At 41.8% G+C, this 21,642-nt stretch overlaps 1 protein-coding gene across 4 annotated transcripts in view; it reads right to left on the bottom strand.

The window, feature by feature from the left end:
• Nucleotides 1-2,931: 2,931 nt before the first annotated feature.
• Nucleotides 2,932-21,642, bottom strand: part of inpp5jb (inositol polyphosphate-5-phosphatase Jb) — a 34,526-nt gene continuing 15,815 nt past the window's right edge. For 2 of the 4 annotated variants that reach the window (XM_043715568.1, XM_043715570.1), the window contains 5 exons: nt 18,616-18,823; nt 17,181-17,318; nt 14,763-14,846; nt 12,651-12,755; nt 4,593-7,399 (listed from right to left, as the gene is read on the bottom strand). In XM_043715568.1, coding sequence (XP_043571503.1) covers nt 6,749-7,399; nt 12,651-12,755; nt 14,763-14,846; nt 17,181-17,318; nt 18,616-18,823 — 1,186 coding nt within the window. In that variant the 3' untranslated portion in view covers nt 4,593-6,748. Of the gene's footprint in view, nt 3,121-4,592; nt 7,400-12,650; nt 12,756-14,762; nt 14,847-17,180; nt 17,319-18,615; nt 18,824-21,642 lie in introns of those variants that run through there. The other 2 variants (XR_006315364.1, XM_043715569.1) reach the window with 2 other exon arrangements.

Raw genomic sequence — 21,642 nt, 5'->3', positions numbered from 1 at the left:
GGCACTTGTGGTTGTTTTCATTGGAGAAAAGAAGGTTTAGGGGTGACTTGATAGAGGAGTATAAGATGATTTAGGGGTTTAGATAGGGTTGACAGTGAGAATCTTTTTCCACGTATGGAGTCAGCTATTACAAGGGGGCATAGCTTTAAATTAAGGGGGGTAGGAATAGGACAAATGTTAGGGGTAGGTTCTTTACTCAGCGAGTCGTGAGTTCATGGAATGCCCTGCCAGTAGCAGTGGTGGACTCTCCCTCATTATGGGCATTTAAGCGGGCATTGGATAGGCATATGGAGGATAGTGGGCTAGTGTAGGTTAGGTGGGCTTGGATCGGCGCAACATCGAGGGCCGAAGGGCCTGTACTGCGCTGTATTCTTCTATGTTCTATGTTCTATGTTCTACCAGGATTAAGTGTTGGGTTCTGAAGGAGTAAAGTTCTCCGATTTAAACAAACTCCAGGTTATCTCATTCATAATAACATGCAATTGTGCTATTTTAGCTTCCTAACTCTCTTAAACGGAATTCAATTTTTAAAAATGTGTGGAATAAAAAAGCAAGCTGAATGGTGACTCTGCAACCACTGCCATCATTGTAAAACACATTGGGTTCACTAATGTTCTCTGGAGAAGGAAATCTGCCATCCTTACCTAGCCTGGCCCACATGTGACTCCAGACCCACTGCAATATGGTTGATCCTGGGATTATATTACATGATGTTAACTTTCGTAAGATTTGGCTTTTATTCAGTGAATATTATAATCACATTATTGACCCATGATTTAGGTTCATTTGACAACTGGACCTCAGTTAATATTCTTCTAAAAAGGTGAAGGCAAAGAAGTCAATTGAAAGTGGCCTTTAAGATTAAGGAAGGGTTTGGTAAGGTAGCCACAGAAAACACATTTCATTTGTGCGTACATCCAACACCAATGGGTTGGAAATATAAGATAGACAGGAATATCTCTCAGAATTTCAGGAGACCTCTATCAGAGAGTGGTGAGAATGGAACACATTACTGCCGGCACTGGTTGAGGTGAATGGTAGTTAAGGAGGAACTAGATAAACACACAAGGGAGCAGCAAGTAGAATTTGCTGGGAGGAATGGATGAAAAGAGGCTGATGTAGGGTGTAAAGACTGGCATAGACTGTTCAATCAGATAGTCTGTGCTGTAATCTATGTAATTACATTCACTTCGTCTGCTTAGACCAGGAATCAATGTTTTAAGACAAAAAAAATCAACCTGTTACAATATGCTTTGAGGACTGGTGGCACTTGAACCTAGAGTTTCTAGCCCAGAGATAGGGACACTATCAACTACATCACAAAAGCCCAAAAATACTGTATTTGTCAGGATTCAAACCTGCCCTGGGAGATCCCAATCCATTTCTGGGCCATCACATCGCTGCGGTTTAAATCAGCTTGTTGCAACATGAAAATACACGTTTCTGGAGCAGTTGGGACTTGAACCTGAGGTCTTCTTAAACCAGAGGTCGGAACAAAAAAAAAGTTACGAAAAAATATCACTGCACCACAAGCACCCTCTGCAAGTTATGTCTTATTCAGTCCTCTACAACTCATTGCTCAGCTTAAATATGCATTTAAATTCATTGAGACAGTATTTAACAACTGTCTCCACCTTGTGGAAGTAGTGAGTAAAGCAGATGCGGTAGATGTGGGGAATAACAAACCTGGATATTGTATCTAAGCGGCATGATAAACCACAGTCGGTCGGTGTTCAGTTGCGTTGGCTTCAGTGATGTGACCATGCAAAATTTTAGCATCTATGACCTTCAGAGCATATCAAATTCGAAACTTCACACTGGAAGCCAGCCATATTCACCAAACTGGGAACAGTTCCAGAATCAGCTGATCAACATGACACGTTTCCATTAACTGTACTATTTTTGGGGCTTCAGAGATATTCTGAAAATTAAGCTATACTTTTTTGGAACAAGGGCAATAATAGATCTGTGATTTTTTTTAAAAAACTAATAACTAAGAAACTAACCAGTATCCCAATTAAGCAAATAAAATATTTTCACCTATACTCCTTTAAAATCAAATTACACTCAGGCGAAAGATCACGGTGGGATAGAATAGGTCAATTATTCACTTGTATATTTTACGAAAAAAGGTAGAAAATATGTAAGTTGCTAAACCACGGCGCCTATATTAATAACAGAAGGCATAGATTAGAAAAATAACTGAATGAGTTTAAAGGACAACTTGCAAAAAACGCAGTTTTCAGTCCTCGTGTGAGCTCCACTTGGGTCACTATTTTCATCTTGCCTCACAGCACTATATCCTGGGTTAGATTCCCGCCTGTCTGTGTGGAGTTTGCACATTCCAAAGATCAGGTGAATTGGCCATGCTAAATTGCCCACAGTGTTAGTCGGGGTAAATATAGGGTAGGGGAATGGGCTTTGGTGGGTTTCTCTTCGGAGGGGCGGTGTGGACTTGTTGGGCCGAAGGGACTCTTTCCACACTCTAGAGAATCTAATCTAATCAGATATGTAATTTGAACACATGGCAAAAGATGCAGTGTTGCCCCAAACCCATTTCCAGCTATGCACAATTTACATAATTGAGACAGGTTCTTGTAACCTTCAATGTGAATCAGCCAAGAACAGACTCGAGTCAGTGACAGCACAGACCTTTGAGAAGGGATTTTGGATGCTCCTTTTAGCTGCTTGTTCCAGTATAAGATTCGATTTAAACCAAACATGGCTTTCAAACCTCTGCCGACTATTGCTGAAGCTATTACTGAGTATTTGATTGCTTGGGCTTTCAAATGGATTTTAATTTCAAATATCTGCTGTCCTACCCAAAAAGATGAGCTATCTTGAGCAGCCTCCTATTTCTAACCGTTAATAATACTAATGCATAATGAAAACAAACCTAACAACTCTGTAAAACAAACACAAAGCTCAAGATTACACACAATTTTTGTTTATTGTGCATCATTGTTCAACCGCGGTGAAAGTTTTTATCCATATACAGAGCATGTCATGTCTTACAATTATGGAAGACAGGAATTTCACACACATTACACACACGCGCACACATCAATTGCAGCCAGCTAATGCCTCCAGTTCAAACTGTGCTTGAGTTCATTCCGAATCCTGCCGTAAAAAAACGAATGCAGTAAATGTTAAAAGATTGTCTCATATTTAAGCTGCAGAATACTTCAGTGCACGACAAAAATTTTACTAAAAGGAAGTGAAGAAGCCTTGAGCTGTATTTTTATCATGCCCCCAGTGGAAGAAAATTCTATCCTAACCTGAAATCCTACTGAAACATTTCTGGTTGTAAAGTTTGACTCTGGCTAAACTACATAGACAGAACTCATAACCAATTCCCAAAAAATGAAAGTGCTTTTGTAAATTGTGAAATGGCTGTTGGAATACTACATTTAGTAAGGATAGCGATCAGCAACTGAAAATTCAACATCACTTTATTTCACTCCTGATCTTTCAGTGCTTTTCTTTCCCAAGTTCCCATTGACTCTGCTATTCCTAATCCCTTTGCCTCGTTTATGTTGAAATGTGATATGTTTACACTGCAGTCCACATGCACACTGCACAATCCTTATCTAATATTAAAGAGTTTCATCTGCAATGAGGGTACCTTACACTGAAGAGTCCAATATTAAAAAAAACGTTTTGTCTGTTTTGAGGAATTGACATTTTAATGAAGATTCCAGGCCTAAACTAAAAACGTTCTTATATTGATTAGTCCTTGTCTATATAGAATAATTAGCATATTTTACTGAAGATTCCTTGTCTTACACTGAAGAACCCTTACCTCTACCAAACATTTATCTGTACTGGTGCGCACCTGTTTACTGGAGATTCTTCATCTCCACCAAAGAGTTCTGATCTGTATTTAAAGGTCCATCTTTTAGATAGAAGGGTCTCAGTCCTATTATAGAGTGCATGTCTGTGGAGAAGGATCTTTGTTCATACTGAAAACTCCACAGCTATGCTGAAGAGTTGTGGTTTTTGTAAAAAAAAATGCTTGCCTATACTGAAAATGTTTCATCAATTTAGAAGTTTGCTTGGCTTTACTAAGATTCCATATTGTATATAAAGAGTCTTCGATCATACTGAAGATTTTTAAGATTTGGAGGTGCCGGTGTTGGATTGGGGGAACAAAGTTAAAAATCACACAAGACCAGATTATAGTACAACTGGTTTAATTGGAAGCACTAGCTTTCTGAGCACTGCTCCTTCATCAGGTGGCTGTCATCGGGTGATTTTTTTAAAGGTTTTTTTCCCAGGATGTACATGTCGCTGGTATTAATGACATATTTTTATTTGTTCTTTAGAAGGTTGTGACAAACCACTTAACTGCTGCTGTTCTTGTGGTGACTTTGTACTATTTTTGATGAAATTCAGTGGCTTGCTACACCATTTCAGATCGCAGTTAAGTTGTGACAGACTGGGTTAGGTGAGCAGATTTCTTTCTCTAAAGAACAATAATAGGCGATGATTTGGAGATGCCAGTGTTGGACTGGGGTGTACAAAGTTAAAAATCACACAACACCAAGTTATAGTCCAACAGGTTTAATTGGAAGCACACTAGCTTTCAGAAGCTAGTGTGCTTCCAATTAAACCTGTTGCACTATAACCTGGTGTTGAATAATAGGCCAGATTTTTAAAAATAGCAATCCAGTACTTTTATGGTCACCGTACTATATTTTTTTTAAAAAAGTTAAATTCTTAGCTGCTGTGTTGCATTTGAACTCTTATCATTAGCTTAGTAAGGCCTTTGGATTGCTACTGTAGTATATGTGTATTTTTTAAACTGAGATAGATTCTTGATCAATAGGAGAATCAGTAGTTATGGGGAAAAGGCAGGAAAGTGGACGTGAGGAGTGTTGAATCAGCCAGGATCTTATTGAATGTTGGAGCAGGCCTGGGAGGGCCCAATGTTCTACTCCTGGTCCTATTTCTTGTGGTACTGCCACAACACTCAAAAATGTCTTATACTAAATAAATCTGGTCTATTATAAAAGAGCTCTCAATTACATTAAACAGTCCTCCTTGCTTCTGAAGCTATCTTCACCTATACTTAAGTGTCCTAATTTCTACTGAAGATCCACATTGTAAATGAAGAATCTTCATCCTTATTGAAGAGTTCCTATTTTTTCTGGAGTTCTTGTCTACACTGAAGGTTCTGTGATTTTACTGAAGTATTCACCATATGGTATCATGATTAATATTTTCACCACTACTGACTAAGCTTATAGATGAGCCACAGCCAGCAGAACATTCAATGTCTGTAGAATTGTGCACCAGTTAAATCCCATATATTTGGGCAAGGGAAGAATTGACCAGAGCTGGAGGTAGAAGGTAAATAAATTAAAATGTCTTATACAAGAAGCTTATGTAATTATATACATCCAAAAGCATAACTTAATTTTAATTTTTTTTCACATTTAGCCAAGTCTAATATTCACTTGTGTTCACAGATCTGTACTTCTACATCAGTATGGGATGAATTTTGATTATCAACTATTGGGGAAGTTTAGAACAAAGGCCTGGAACCATCACCTTCCTTTGAGGGAGTGAGTCAATCAGGTGACTCAGTGCTAGACTCCATACCTACATCCTACAGACTGGTTCCAGAGTAAGTCACCAAAAGCCAGATGGATAGAGCAGTGATTCTTTGAATACTTGAGTAGAAAGCTGGTCACCTGCCAACACAGGCTAGGAATGCTGGTAGCTTTATTCCAGCACTGATGGGTAATAAGGGCTCAAGATGCACTCTGTATGAAACATTCCTGATAATTTCCCAGGTGCTGCTTAGCAGCCAAGAGCCATACTGTTTTCCAGAAGCAACATTCCTTACATCTTTCCCATATAGCAAGAGGTGAACTGGCAGCATTTTGAGAGTCAAAACACCCTGGATCCATTTTCTGCAGCAAAGTGTGATGTACAGTTCCACACATGCTGTGTTCCGGGATGAATAAACTGGCACACACTGTATCAGTAAACTTCAGGAAATAGAGAGAGATGGACAATGACAGAGTATTGATAAACATTCGAGAAATATAGTTTTAAAGTGATTCTTTAATCTCAAGCTCCCAGCAGACATCCAGGCTGGGAGGAAATGGAGATTAAAGGATATAAAGTTCTATTCCTACTTTCCACTCATGCAGCTCAAGAGTGTGATTTTCCCATGAATGCACAAAAGTTAAGAATCACTCTGCATCAGAACAATGAAGCAAATACTGAGAAAATGACATTTAAAAAGAGAGACAGGCGTGAGAAGGCAGCAGGTGAAACAAGAACAGCCACAAAGTCACTCACTCAGAAAGGAATGCGTAAAAAGGAGAGACACTGAAAGAGGGCAAGATGGATAAGCAACAGAAGAGAACAATGAAGATGAGGAGCAAGTTTGCTGGAGTGTGTGCTCTGAATCTCACTCACGCAGTGGGATGGTAATGACATTAGTTAGAGTGTGAATTAAGTAACTAATTAAATAATTACATCATGATTGCATCCACTCATCAATTCCAGAGGCCCTAAAAGTCATCCAGCCTCTTGGGGTAACTCATATCACATTAAAAATCAGAATGCAGGCTGATTGTCCCACACATCTTCCAATTACATGTAACAATTACAGTCTCTCCAGTCTCTCTGTGCTTTGTTGACTCCTTGCGTCAACATGAGACCTTTGATTCCTTGTTACTTTGCCTTGTCCAGTGGCCAGTTTCTTCTCTCTGAAAATGCTGCTCCACTCTTCCTACTGCCATATTGGTGGCTGTGACTCTGACCCAGGGACTTGGACACTTTGAGAAGACTTGCCGGTGGAGAGTTGATTTGCTTTATTTAACTTTAAAGTGACGGCTCCATCCTGACCATGATGCTGGGAGAGTTTCGGAGACAGTTGTGGATGTTGAGCGCTGTCCCTTTGCTGCACAGGGAGTTCCTGAACCTGACTGCTAGGTCCCCCCATCGTAGCAGAGCCTGTGCCAAGAAAAGCCGGCTCTTTCTCCCAAGATGCTGGGTCTTTGAAAGTTGCTGAAGCTGAAGGTGAAAGTCGGTCCCGCAGGTTGTTTGCTGAGTTCTGGCTGTTTCCTGCAGTGGGTTTGCCCCCTGACGATTTGGGTTGGCCAGAAATGGACACCTGAGCCCCCCTGGGTGAGGGGCTGCGGCTTTTGCTTTTGTGCTTGGAGCCTACCCTGAGATTGAGCCCCTGTAGGGACCGTGTTATTGGAGCAACTGGGCTCTTACTCCGACTACGGCTCCGGCTGCTCCCCTTCTTCATTTTGCCGGGGCTGGGGCTGCGAGATTTGGGGCGGATCAGCTTCAAGGTACTCATCTCCTCTCCATCTGAGCTGGAATCAGAGCTGTCAGACTTGCTGGTGTCAGAACTTGAGGAGGGCAGAATAATCTAGAGGGAGAAGAAATGGGAAATTTACTTTGATTTTGTATGTATTTGTATAGCAGGGAAAAGTTGGTTCTGTGTCTGACCGATTGCTGGCACCTCATACAGAGCTGGGAATGGTCACTGTTCAGATTGGACACCGTCCTTCACCTGATACGGTGTAGCGCAGTCCCTCCCTATCACAATGTCAATCTGCAATCTTTTGGCAAAAGGGCCCTTGTGAGATAGAGTCATAGAGATGTACAGTACAGAAACAGAGCCTTCGGTCCAACCCGTCCATGCCGACCAGACATCTCAACCCTATCTAGTCCCACCTGCCAACACCCAGCTTATATCCCTCCAAACCCATCCTATTCATATACCCATACAGATGCCTTTTAAATGTCTTCAACATTTTTTAGTGTTCCCAGTTTCAAACATTGAAAGACAATTCCAACATTGGAGCTGACATTTGTATGGCACAGGCTGATCAGATATCAATCTGCTCTGCCTATTGTGAACTGGACTTTTATTGCACTCTCAACTCAGAAGGTTCTGAATTCAAGTCCCATTCCAGATGTAAAGTTTAGACTGGCAGTCTAGTGAGGAACTGAGGGAACGCTGCACTGTCAGATAAGATATGTTTTGAATGAGACATTAAACTGAATCTCACATCTGCTTTCTTAGGTGATTGTAAAGGATCCCATCACACTACTTCAAAGAGGAATAGGGGAACTCTCCCCTCTGTCCTGACCAATATTCATCCCACAACCAACACATCAGAACAGATTATCCAATCTTCATCACATTGCTGTTTGAAACAGCTTGTCAGGTGAAAATTGGCTGTTACATTTTCCACATCATGCCAGTGACTACACTTCCTAAGGAACCTACTTTCAGTAATGCTCTTTGGAATGTCCTGAGGTTATGCAAGGTGCTATATAATTGCAAATACTTCTTTGGAGGAAGAACACACGACTGAAGGTGATTGTGGCATTCCTTTGAGGAACAGTACCGACAGAAACTGAAAGCTGATCGTGCACCACCCTCTCCCTGGACTGGCATGCCCCTCTATACATCATTCATAATGAACTCAAGTGGGGTTTGGTCTTGGTACACCACATGAACATATACCTCTGAGATGTCATGTCAACCTCAAGGGCCATTCATGAAGCTTACAGGTTAATTCTGATCAATTGATTTAGGTGTTATATATTCTTGTAATATATTGTTATATTTTAGAGCTAGGAACCAATAGTTAGGTGTAAATGTTCCAGGGTTGGGAGACATATTTCACAGCTTCACCTGGAGAAGCACGTACCATTTCACTGAACCAGTTGGAAGTGGTTGAGTAAAGTGTTTGTCCAGCAGTCTGCAAGAATAAACAAGATAGAGTTCTCATTTTCTTCAAGCCGGAATGGTGATGATTCAGATTTTATCACAGAACTCATAGCAACACACCTGATCTCAGCTGAGGTTAGAGCTTTGAATGTAAGGTTTTCTCTCTTGGACTGGAATTGCATGCTCCAGATCTTTTACAGGAGCATGTACTTGGAGGGTGGCAGGTTTCCTTTTGTTACACTCTGACAGATTGCCTCCTGTCATAATACCCTTTTGAGTTTGTTAAATCTTCTGCTATGTGACTCTAATCACAGGTGCTGTATGTCCTTTTTTAACTTAAAGGTTGTGGTCTTTCTTCTGTTGGTTGCTTCAGCTCTGCCTTGGCCAAATCACTCTTTAGAACATGGAACATTAACCTGGAACAGGCCCTATGCCCATTACGTCTACACTGACCATGATGCTATTCTAAACTAATCCCATCCACTTGCACGTAGTCTCTATCCCTCTATTCTCTGCCTGTTCATGTGTCTGTCTAAATACCTCTTAGACATTGCAATCATATATGCTTTTACCATCGCCACTGGCACTGCATTCCAAGCATCTAGCACCCTCTGTGTAAAAACCTTGCCTTGCCCCATCTCCTTTAAACTTTCCCCCTCAACCTAATTCCCCATAGTTTTTGACATTTCCACCTTGGGAAAAAGACTCGACTATCTACCCTATCCACGCCTCTCATAAATTTACATACCTCGGCCCAGTGTTTGCATCACCCCTCCCACTTCCTCACCCCTCAGCTTCCAATGCTCTAGCGAAAACAATCCACGTTTGTCGTTCCGGGCTTTGCTGAGGGGGGGGGTGGTGAGCAGCATTAAGGTACAGCAAGGTAAGGTCTTCCTTTTCTTTTCATCCAGTAATTATTAGAGGGGTAGGAATAACAGGTGTTGGAGTGGTCTGCCCTTCCCATGAGATGTAGGAGATCGTGGGGAAGTGAAATGTCCCACACAGTTAGAAATGTGTCAACCTGCAGCTCCTCTCAGATCACATGGATCGGTTGGAATGATGGTGAGACTCACTGAGAAGCAGAGAAGAGGCAGAAAGGAGTTCCAGAGATGTGGTCAGGTAGATGGGTGTCCACCAGGAGGGGGAGGCAGGCAGTCCCTGAGCTCCCTGTGGCCATTCCCCTCTCAAACAGGTATACTATTTTAGATACTGTTGGCAGCATGGCCTCTCAATGGAAAGCAGCAGCAGCAGCCAGACCAGAGGCATCACGACTGGCTCTACTGTATAGCAGGGAGGGTCAAAGTGTAGGTGAGCAGTGGTGATAGGGGACTCTGTAGTCAGGGGTACAGACTGGTGTTACAGTGGCTGCAAGCAAGACTCCATGATGGTGTTACCTTCCTGGGTGTGAAAGTCAAGAATGTTTCTGAGAGTGTACAGGGTATTGTGAAGGGGGAGGGTGAGCGCCAGAGGCTGGTACCAACAACATTGGCAGAAAGCGAGATGAGTTCCGGCAAAGGGAATTTAGGGACATATGCAGGAAGTTGAAAAGCAGGACCTCTCGGGTTGTAATCTCGGGATTACTCCATGTGCCACATGCTAGTGAGGCCAGAAATAGAAAGATAATACAGTTGACTGTGTGGCTCAAGAGCTGGTATAGGAGGGAGGGCTTCAGATATCTGGATCATTGAGATCTTTTTCAGGGTTGGTGGGACCTGTACAGGAAGGACAGGTTGCACCTAAACAGGAGGGGCACCAATATCCTTACAGGGAGGTTTGCTAGTACCACTTGGGAGGGTTTCAACTAGTGTGGCAAGGGGGTGGGAACCAGAGCAACAAGTCAGCATGTGGAATGTTTGAAGAGGAGAGATCAAGTAAGAGATGAGATCAAGTAAGCCTAGGAGGCAAGGCCAGGGTAATGAAGACAGCAGGACTGGCATCTGAGGTGTATTTATTTCAATGCGAGGAGTAAAACAAGTAAACCAAATGAGTTTAGACCCTTAGTTAGTACAGGGAACAATGATGTTATAGCCATTACAGATTCATGATTGAGAGAAGAGCAGGACTGGCAGCTCAATGTTCCAGGGTTTAAATGTTTCAGTAATGATAGAGAGGTATATAAAAGGGATGGGGGATTTGCATTGCTGATTAAGCAGAATGTCACAGTTGTACTAAGATAGGAATCTTGGAGGGTTCATACAGCAAGGCAATATGGGTAGAACTCAGGAGTAAGAAAGGTTCAATCACTGTGATAGGGTTAAATGATAGGCTTCCCAAGAGCTACTGGGAGATGAAGGATCAGATATGTAAGCAGATTATATACAAACAACAGGGTGGCTGTGGTGGTGATTTTAACTTGCCCAATATTGACTGGGACTCCCTTTTTAGCAGGGGCTTAGATGGAGCAAAATTTATTTGGTGCATCCAGGAGAGTTTCTTGAAACAATATCTAGATAGTCCAAGGAGGGACTGTTGATCTTGAGTTCAGTAAATGCTGAAATTTGGCCAAGGTAATGGATGAATAACATGCCCCAAAGTACCAATAGGGACTGGGGCGGGGCGGGGGGAGGTGGAATCAATTCACCAAATACTGCAGAAAGAAAACTTCCCTCCTAAAGGGGTGATAAAACTATCAAAGATACCTTTTCAAATATTTGGAACAGATCCTGTTACATGCAGAGTACTTGTCACATGCTTGTTTAATAATGAAAATGGTAATATTGCACTATAGGCTGGAATAAATGTGAAGAACATTGGAAACCCAGGAAGTCCTGATGTGACTGAGGGAAAAAGGACACCAAGATTCTGGAGTTACATCTGACTTTCTAATCTGCAACCAGAAAACATGGAACTAAATAAACTACTGTCAATGATGTTGGTCATGGTTAAGGTGTTAAACCTTTCAAAAATGACATTTGGGAGTTTTCTAACTTATTTAATCAGTTCCGCATTGTTAAATACATTTAATCTTGTAAGTCCTGCCCATATAAGGGTAAAGCTGACTCATACTTTGTTGCGAATATCTCTAGGTGACTACTGAAAATTAACTTACATTTTTGCTTAAGTTTCTCAAATAGCATTATAAAATCATTGATTCCCCCAGTTCATTAAGGCCAGGCCAGTGTATGCATTATTATGCCTCTTGACATTTTGAGTTTTTTCACAGGATTCACCTAGTCTTTCTTCTGGTAACAATGTGGTCAGTTTTTCAAATCAGCAGTAAATTCATTTTTAAAATGTTTTTGGATTACTCACACACACTGCTGTCACTGTGGTGTATAGATATGTGTTAACTGATGTTTGAATAAACACCTCTCCAACTTGAAAAAATAAGAATTCTACCTTGTTTATTTTTGCAGGCTGCTGGTGAGGAAGGGAATCCTGGACTGCAACTAGGAATGATTCCTACCATCTCTACAAGCTTCTGAAGGTACCAAGAACATGTACACCCAACTGTTAGTTTCTAGTTCTAATATTCCAGATTTTATGTACATATACATAGATATAAGTATGTACAAAAAAAGTGTGTCAAGGATTACTGACTCCCTGAGTCAGGAGCTTCAAGAGAGGATGGGAGAAAATTCAGTTTTCCAAAACAGCTTTCTGTGTCATTATCCTGCTTATGTCCAGGTTTTCTGGTGTTGATTCAAACTATCTATCAGCGTATTATTACTGGCACAATCAAGAAAATATTTAAATAGTGGATACATAAATGGTATCACCAAGCGCATGCCCAATTTTGGTCTCTCAATGACACAAAAAGAGGTGTCACCAAATTGCGAATGGACTGGCACTAGACATGGCTCCAAAAGGCCATCAAACCTGGACACTTGCATTCACTGCCATGCGCTGTGCTACTCAGTTGTTAAATTGCATTCAGAAACATAAAACACATGCAGTAGAGACACATGAGGGCAGATCTTGGGTTGCATCTTCTGACCTGGAAGGGTTCAGTCACTCCCACAATGGTGTTGAAATTGTTGCTGTAGTAGCATAGGATGTACTCCCCAGTGCCCTTTGGCACGGATTCCTCACTGAACATGACCTGCAGAAAGATGGAAGAAATTCCACAACAAATAATAGCACGGAACTGATAAGACTGCAGTTTGCTGAATTTTCTCTCCATTCTCTCTTTACCTGAAGAGGTTGACTCTGGCTGGGTGTCAGTCACATTGCCACACATTACGAGTCACCATTTTTAGGGTTGAGCAAAAGCAGCTATGTCGACAGGCTGTTGATTGTGGAAGGCATCACAGATGAGCCTGGTCCTACCTCACCTCAACAGCCACATCTAGAGATGTGATTTCATTCAGAAATAGACCTGTGAACCTTTGGCATTTCAGTATTTGATTGTGTCATATGGTGCGGAATAGTACAGCACAGAACAAGATTGATCCCTGGTCTCTAGTCATCTCAGGGCAATCAGAAGGGTATGTGGACTGAGGATGGATTATATAAACCAGAGTCGTAAGCCTTGAATTTAGAAGTTGTGGGTGATTTGGTCAATATTTGTAAGATATTCAGCGACACGGATCGCGCAGATACAAAAGCTATCTTTTTGCAGGCTGGGGAGAGTCGAACCAGGGAGCAACATCTAAAAAGTGGAGACAGACCTTCAGGAATGACATCAGAAAAGTTTCTTCACACTCAAGGAGGCAGAGGATTAATTCTTTTCCACAAAAGTCAGATGATGTGAGATAATTGTTAATGTTAAATCTTGGATTGTAGATTTTTGTTCAAAGATGTAATGATGGAATAGGGGGCAAAGGTTGGGTTAGGTTACAGATTAACCAAGCTCCTGTCAAATGGAGGGAATAGGAATGGGAGCGTGGTCAAATCCAGTAAAGTCATGGTTGATCTGACTGTCACCTTAACTCTACTTTCCTGCGTTTGGATGAATATTGACACTCCAGATAAAACAAAAATCTGTCTAACTCAGTCTTGAGTATATTCAATGTCCCAGCCTCCACTGCTCTCTAGGGAAGAGGACTCCAAAGACGTTCTTACAGAGGAACTTCCACCATATCCCCATACTAAGTGAGAGTTCTCATTTTCAAGCTGACTCAAGACTCCCCCCAACCAGAAACAAGCATTGAACCCCCCTCACAATCTGATGTGTTGTGATCAGATGTTTCTGTGCTCCAACTGCTGCTTCAGTACGAGTGAAACTGTGGTCACTCAAGGATGAATATCTGTGTGGATTCATGTTCTTTAACTTTCCTTTTCCTTCCATTACTCTACAGCAAAGGGCACCGTGAACTGTATCCAGGGTGAGTCAGTGTTGGCCATAGAGAAAGGGCGGGTTAAATATTTGGGTAAGAGGTAAGATTCACAGTGACGTTTGCTCTTGTGTTTTTATCAAGGTATAGTGAACCATAACTTTAATAAATTATTGAACTATTCAAATAGCTGAGACATTGAAATAAAAGATTGAGATGTCCAAATCAACTTTCAGTGTCCGTCAAGGTGAGGGGTCTCAGGTATAGCAGACTCAAGAATCTACTCTGCCCCAAAGATCCTAGAAGAGCAGTCTCATTGGACTGAACAAAATCAACATTTCTCTGCCAAATTATTGCAATTTTGTGCAGTAAGTTCACACCAATTAAAATGGTCTGCAGTTATTCAAATGGATTTTAGATAGAGCCCTTCAGCCTTTAGAGAGTGAAAACCTTCATCGGCGGAAGGACATTGAGTCACCATGGAAACAAATCATTCATTCAATCAAATCAGCCTGTCTCAGCACTTACAATCCAGATCATAGGGACCCACATTGAACTATATCCTTTATCTGTAATTCAGTATAGTTGTGAGGGGGCTACTGTGCTAACCACTCACGCTTTGAAGCAATTCCACGCTTGACAACTCTTCTGTCATTAAGTCTGGCCTGCTTATCCAATCTAGCCTTGATACTAGATTTGAATCCATAAAACAAAGGAAAAAGATCGATGTTTAACACACCACAATCACATCAGCATGCCCAGTATACTAACCCCAATGTACAAAGAGGTCACATTCAGTATCATGAGGGAAATGACTGTGTGACAGTAGTTACCTGATAGCATTGCTTCGTGGCATCAGTTTCATCATGCTTTGCCCAGATATAGGTTACATAGTCCTTGTGATGTTTGAACCCAACCTGTCAGTAGAGATAGGAAAGAAAATCAACAGGATGGTCTGTAAGATTGTCTTTGAAGCTATTGACTTCTAAGTCTCTCTTCAAAAACCCTAGGCTGCCTTTGGTGCCCGAGGCCTATTTGGCTTCTATATAGACCTGGTACTGTGGAAACTGAAATTCTTTGAAGTGAGAGAAGTTTTACCACGACACACCCAGTCCTCACCAGAAGCAGGCAGAAGATGCAGCAGTCCATAGCTGGCATAAGTCACTGCCTATAATGTTGGAAAGCTCTCCCAGAAACTTGAAGGAGAAGAAAGAGTTGATGTCGGACCTATGAGAGGAGTTTCAACCCTTTGAGAATCAATTGTACAAAAAGACCCCGAAATCTGACCCCATGCTATTCAATTTCCTGAAGAAATAAAAACTAAAACTCACAACTGTGAAATTAATTATATTCAGTTTTGTTTTCCATGGCTTGTGTGAGAAATAACCTTGGACTTCAAAAGGGTTATAAATTTTTTAGTGATTAACTGGCTTTAAAATAGCAACTGTTGGAAAATTATTAGAAGAGGCTACAGCAGGAGTCTGAGCCTTCTGAGAGCTGAAGCTGTTTCTAATCTCTATTTTCACAGCAAGGGAGGTGAGGAAAAAACACCTCAGTAGTATTTACAATTCAGATTTCTTAATTGTAACATTAAATTCATGGCTCTGTTATTTTAGCTGCAACTCAGGCAGGAAGTATAGAGGAGTGACTGAAAGGTTCATTGAACCTTTACGGGAAGGACAAACCCATAAGGTGGGTTTTCATAACCCTTTCTCTCTGGGTAATATAACGCTTGTCCAGTCCTCCCTATAAAACTCTATTCCCTCAATCGGCATTGCATTAGCAGCTTGCCATTATTTTAAAGAAAACTCAACCACCAAAGCCAAGGCATGGAAGGGAGAAGTTAAATGTAACATTTTACCCATCATCAGACTATTGAGCAATTGAACCACTCACCAAAATGGTGTAGGTACCTACCTTGTCATAATGTACTCGTCTATTGCACATAATGTGCACATTGTGATGGCCTATTGGTATTATTGCTAAACTACTAATTCAGAGATCTCGGTATTGTTCTAGGGTCCTGGGTTCGAATCCTGCCAATGGCAGGTGGTGAAAGATGAATCCAATAGAAGTCTGGAATCAAGAGTTTAATGTTGACCATGAAACTGTTGTCAATTGTCAGATAAACTCAGATGGGAAGGAAATCTGGCATCCTCACCAGGGGCTGACTAGTGGCAAGTAATATTAGTGCCACATAAATGCCAGCAATGACCTTCTCCAATAAGAGTCAATCTGTCCATGACATTCAATAATTTTACCATCACTGAATCCCCCTCTATCAACATCCTGGGGGCTACCACTGACCAGAAACTGAACTGGATTTACCACATACACAGTGGCTACAAGAGCAGATCAGAGGCTAGGAATATTGCAGCAAGTAACTCACCTCCTGACTCCCCAAAGACGGTCTACATCTACAAGAACAAGTCAGGTGTGTGATGGAATACTCACCACTTGCCTGGATGGGTGCAGCTCCAACAACACTCAAGAAGCTTGATACCAAAATTGCCCACTTGATTGGCACCACATCCACAAACATCCACTCCCTCCACCACCCACACTAAGTAGCAGCAGTGTGTACTATCTACATGATGCATTGCAGAGATTCACCAAAGATCCTTAGACAGCATTTTCCAAACCTATGACCACTTCCATCTAAAAAGACAAGGGCATCAGATACAAGGGAACACCACACTTGCAAGGTCGAAGCCACTCACCATTTTGACTTAGAAATATATTGCTATTCCTCAGTGTCACTGCTTCAAAATCTTGGAATTCCCTCCCTAATGGCATTGTCTGTCAACCCACAGCAGATGGACTGCAGCAGTTCAAGAAGACAGCTCACCGCCACCTTCTCAAGGGCAACTGGAGATGGGCAATAAATACTGGCCAGCCAGTGACAGCCATGTTCTGAGGTGAACAAAAATAAAGTCAACCGCACTGGAGTGGAACTGGAGGCAAAAATATCAAATTATCACATCTCAGAATGCCAATATTCCCAAGATCGACTGCTCTTGTGTACGATTTTTGAGTCTAGAAATATGAAGCACCTATTTTGTAAAATTATACAAATATAAAATATCAATGATCCCTTGCTAACATCTTTTTTCTAACTCTAAGTGCAGGAGTCCTAATAGACGTGAATGCCAATAAGATATTACCCACACATGACAGCCTGCAAGTGCCTTTTGATTTCTGGCCACTCTGGTCTTTTAGAGCCTCTCCAAAATGGGTGATAAATAACTTACCCGGTACAAACCGAGCCAATCCCATGAGCTCTTGGCGAAGGAGCTTGCCATCCTGTATCTAACCACAGCATCTGAAGGTTTGTTCCATTCATCCTCCACCTGGAGCTGAATCAATGGGGTCTGCATTTTATGGGAAAACTATGAAAACACATCAGAAGAAAATAGAGTCTTCGGTGAGAAAAGTTTTGACAAATAGCCATCTATTCCTAGTGACTCTGGATCTCTAGAGAAAAGCTACCCATCGTTCAATGCCAAATGTTGTTAATGTTCAGAGACATCAGAGCATGGCACATTTTTTGCTTTATTGGGCAATCTCCAAGCTTGGAACAGAGATTCATTTACATCTTTATCAACTATGACTTGGGAGTGCTTCCTGTTCACATGATATCACTCATAAACCCCAATACGTGTGGGATCTATCCTCCAGGTTTTCAAGTAAAATTCAGACTGGTTCCATACTCTTAGTAACTGCTTCAGAACATGAGCAAACTCAATGCCAACCTCAATCTCTTTCCACCACAGTCTGAGAGCACATTGCTATAGAAGCCACAGCTGCTGCCTATAGTCCATCACTCTCCACCAAGTCAACCCAATGCTGAAAGAGACTGGAAGTTAGTGTGATGGGGGAGGGGAATGAAAGCATCCAGCAAGATTTCCAGTAAAGCCTGGGCTGGGCTGATATCACATGAGGTGTTCAAACCTCTTTACTGGAATTCCTCAGGGTCCCAGGTTTCACATAGTCAGAAAGAGCTCAGTTTCAAGTACTTATAGAGTTGGAGATATTATGTTTTGTTCTCACAATTTTAGCACAACTGAGCAACGTGGTGGTCTCTTTCAGAGTCAGCCATATTGCTGTAGGTCTGGTGACTCACACAGATAGTTTAGCACAGCCGGTTTCCTTCAACATCCAAAAGGACATTAGAGAATTAGATAGATCCTTACAACAGTCCAACAAACACACTTAGTGATTCCTGAGTATTACTGATGCTAGTTTTCATTGCAGGTTATTCAATGAACTGAAGATAAACATTACTTTGGGTATCTGCATCACATTCCATCAACAGGTGTCAGTCACAGGGAGCTCTGGTGAAATACTGTGCAGAAAGTAACACCAACTACTGAAATGGTAGAGGCGAGTACAGTTACAACATTTAAAAGACACTTGGATGGGTACATGGATAGGAGGGAATTAGGGGAAATGGGCCAAACACAGGCAAATGGGACTAGTTCAGTTTAGGAAACCAGGTCAGCATGGGGCGAGGGGCCTGTTTCCATGTTGTATGACTCTATGAACTCATTAACCAGCTGGAAAGACAGAGAGAGGGAACTTTCTACACAATGGGCCATGCCCTGTAACCTGATCGTCCCAGTGTCAGGTTCTGCTTTTCTTATATTCCGCGATTGAGACCTGTTACAACAAACTGCACTGCCTCACCTTCAGGGAAAAGATGGCGGTGACGGGTTTGTGATCGCTGATGAGGTACTCCATATGACTGCGGTAAACATGCTGAAGCACTTGAATGTGGCTGGATTTGCCATCTGGGGATTTGCTCCTCCTGAGATTTGGTGATAGGTCGTAGCAGTCGGACATTTTCACCCTCCAGAGAATCCGATCTGTCCAGGCAGGTTTGCGTTTCTTCGAACTAGGAATCATTGGATAATTGGAACAGTGAGTATTTTCTGATTTAAAAAAGAACACAAAGCGTCATCTCTCCTTGTGAAAACTGGGAGGAGGCCAGCAACACTCTTTTAAGTTGTTCATAAGATGTGAGCGTTGCACGTTGGGCCAGTACTTTTCTTTACTGCTCCCAATTGCCTTTGAGGTGGTAGTGATGGTGGTGAGCAGCCTTCTTGAACCACTGCAGTTTATGGGCTCTAGGGAGCCCCATTACATCATTAGGGATGGAGTTCCACAATTTGGACTCAGGGACAGTGACCACTGATATAGTTTAATATCAGCATGGTAAGTGGCCTGGAGGCAAACTTGCCGGTTTAATTGTTCCCACGTGTCTGCTGCCCTTCAAGTGGTGGAGAATACGAGTCTGGAAGATGCTTTGGTTAGTTTCTGCAGTGCAAATCATATTCATATCAGCAAATCAGCTGACAACTTGCAACAACTCCCACATACCAGTCCAGGGTGTTATCACAGGGCACTGAGACATCTTTCTGAAACCTACTCAGTGTTTGGGGCCTCTCCAGGTGCTTCCTTTGACAAAGCTTGGTGGACCCAGCTCACAGGAAAACACTATGTTCAGAGACCAAGAGGTGAAAGACTTTTCACCAGGCTAATGCTCTCAAGCCCATCTACTCCTATCCCTGCAGTCAGTGCAAGGGAAATGGCAATGTAGAGAAATAAATGTCTCCCCATATTCAAACAGTTCTTGAATGATGAGAGGACCATTGTTTATCTGAAACATGATCTTCCAAGCGGTGATGACATTCCAAAGTCCCAGATCTCGGTGAGGGAAACACTGATAACAGAGCAGGAACCACAAAAATTCAATCAGGTCAGTTCACAAAACCCTCTCACTGTGGTATAGCAAGGTCTGGACCCTGCACAAAACCCCTCAGGCTGTATGTTTAAAATGAAATGCAAATTGTTAAATTTAACCTCCAGGGAAACTTGTGAATGACCCAACTGATCTTTATGTTTTAAAATCAAACTCCAATGTGCTCAGTATCTTCATTTCCAAGTATTACTGCATTTTTGCTGTTTTCTTTCCTCCTCGTCTATAATTAATAATACAGGCTTACAGTATTGCAGATGCTGTAGTTCAAGAAAACAAAGTGTACCGCACTTCATGTAATTCAAATCTGAACTGTTATGTATTATACTGTTCCAATGTTTTAAAAAAATACATTTTGTGGAAAAAAATGCAAGTGATATCTGGAAAATTTTTTTGCTCCACCTCAAAGGTCATGTTTGATTCATCCAGTGTTGACTTCAGAAAAGTCTTGGGGTCCCTTAGAGTTTCTAAACACTAATCATCAACTTTTTACTGGGAGGGGGATATGCTCTGCTGCACTGAGATAGTCATAATTTTAAAACTGTGTGATTTTATTTGACTTTATGTTGATTGTGGACTGAATTGGGAAATGGGTTGTTTAACAACAAAGGAATGAGGAAGGAATTATAAAGTAAGTAACTGAAACTCATTATGGGTGGCATTTACACTGCTGCTTGGTTCAAGCAATGGGGCAGTGGGAAGAAGATGGCTGTAATCCACCATACTCTGAGGTTCTGAGTACAAGTGAGCCTTGGCTGACACAAAATGGTTGATTGGCTTGTGGAATTATGTCCAGTTGTAGATGCCAAAGGCCATCAGCCTGATAACAACAATCTGATTGGCTCCTGGCTGGCAGAACGATTTGTGGAAGTGATGAGTGTGAACAATATTGGCAGAAGCCTTGGAGTGCTCAGAAGGCAGATTCTCTCTCTCTCACTCATTCACTCACTCTCCAGTAAAATAACTAAAACCTGAAGAAACTCAGTTTATTTACCCTCACCAGTTGCTGTAGGCTTTAGACTTTATAATTTGAGAACCAGTTGCTCATGCAAATAAATGAGAGAACCTGAGGAAAAGATCAGAGAACAGAAGGACTTGGGAAAGTCCAATAGGACCAGGAGTGTACTGATTGATCAAATGTTCCAGCTGATTAAAAGGTCCACATAATTACCATAAAAACACACACTAAGTAATAGAAATATAATGCAGGGATATACACATCACTGTTTACTTTATTTACAGCATCAATCATTAAAATAGTAATGCAACTTTGCCTTAAATAAAACTTACCATCAGAAAACCTTCTCACCTCTCACCCTCAACTGACTACTCAGACATGGCAGTATATCACGATATTTGAAGAGAAATTGACTCAACTATTTGTATTTCAAATGGCCATTCGATTGAACAACAAGTATAATTGCTGTGGTTCTGTTCGCCGAGCTAGAAGTTTTTGTTGCAAACGTTTCGTCCCCTGTCTAGGTGACATCCTCAGTGCTTGGGAGCCTCCTGTGAAGCGCTTCTGTGGTGTTTCCTCTGGCATTTATAGTGGCCTGTCCCTGCCGCTTCCGGTTGTCAGTTTCAGCTGTCCGCTGTAGTGGCCGATATATTGGGTCCAGGTCGATGTGTTTGTTGATGGAGTTTGTGAATGAGTGCCATGCTTCTAGGAATTCCCTGGCTGTTCTTTGTTTCGCTTGCCCTATAATGGTAGTGTTGTCCCAGTCAAATTCATGTTGCTTGTCGTCTGTGTGAGCTGTGGAGTGGCCAAACTAACACACAACAAAGAGGACACCACAACACACACCTGGGTTAAAAACCTCTCCCACAGACAGCTCACAGACATGGCAAGAACAATACTGGCCAAGGGACTCAACTACAACCACAGGGATGCCAAGACAGCAGACTTTCTAGCAGCACTAGAATGCACACTCAGGAACAATGGACTGACAGAAGAG

The sequence above is a fragment of the Chiloscyllium plagiosum genome, chromosome 25 (assembly GCF_004010195.1).
Source record: "Chiloscyllium plagiosum isolate BGI_BamShark_2017 chromosome 25, ASM401019v2, whole genome shotgun sequence".
Taxonomy (NCBI): domain Eukaryota; kingdom Metazoa; phylum Chordata; class Chondrichthyes; order Orectolobiformes; family Hemiscylliidae; genus Chiloscyllium; species Chiloscyllium plagiosum.
This window is presented reverse-complemented; position numbering and strand designations above follow the sequence as displayed.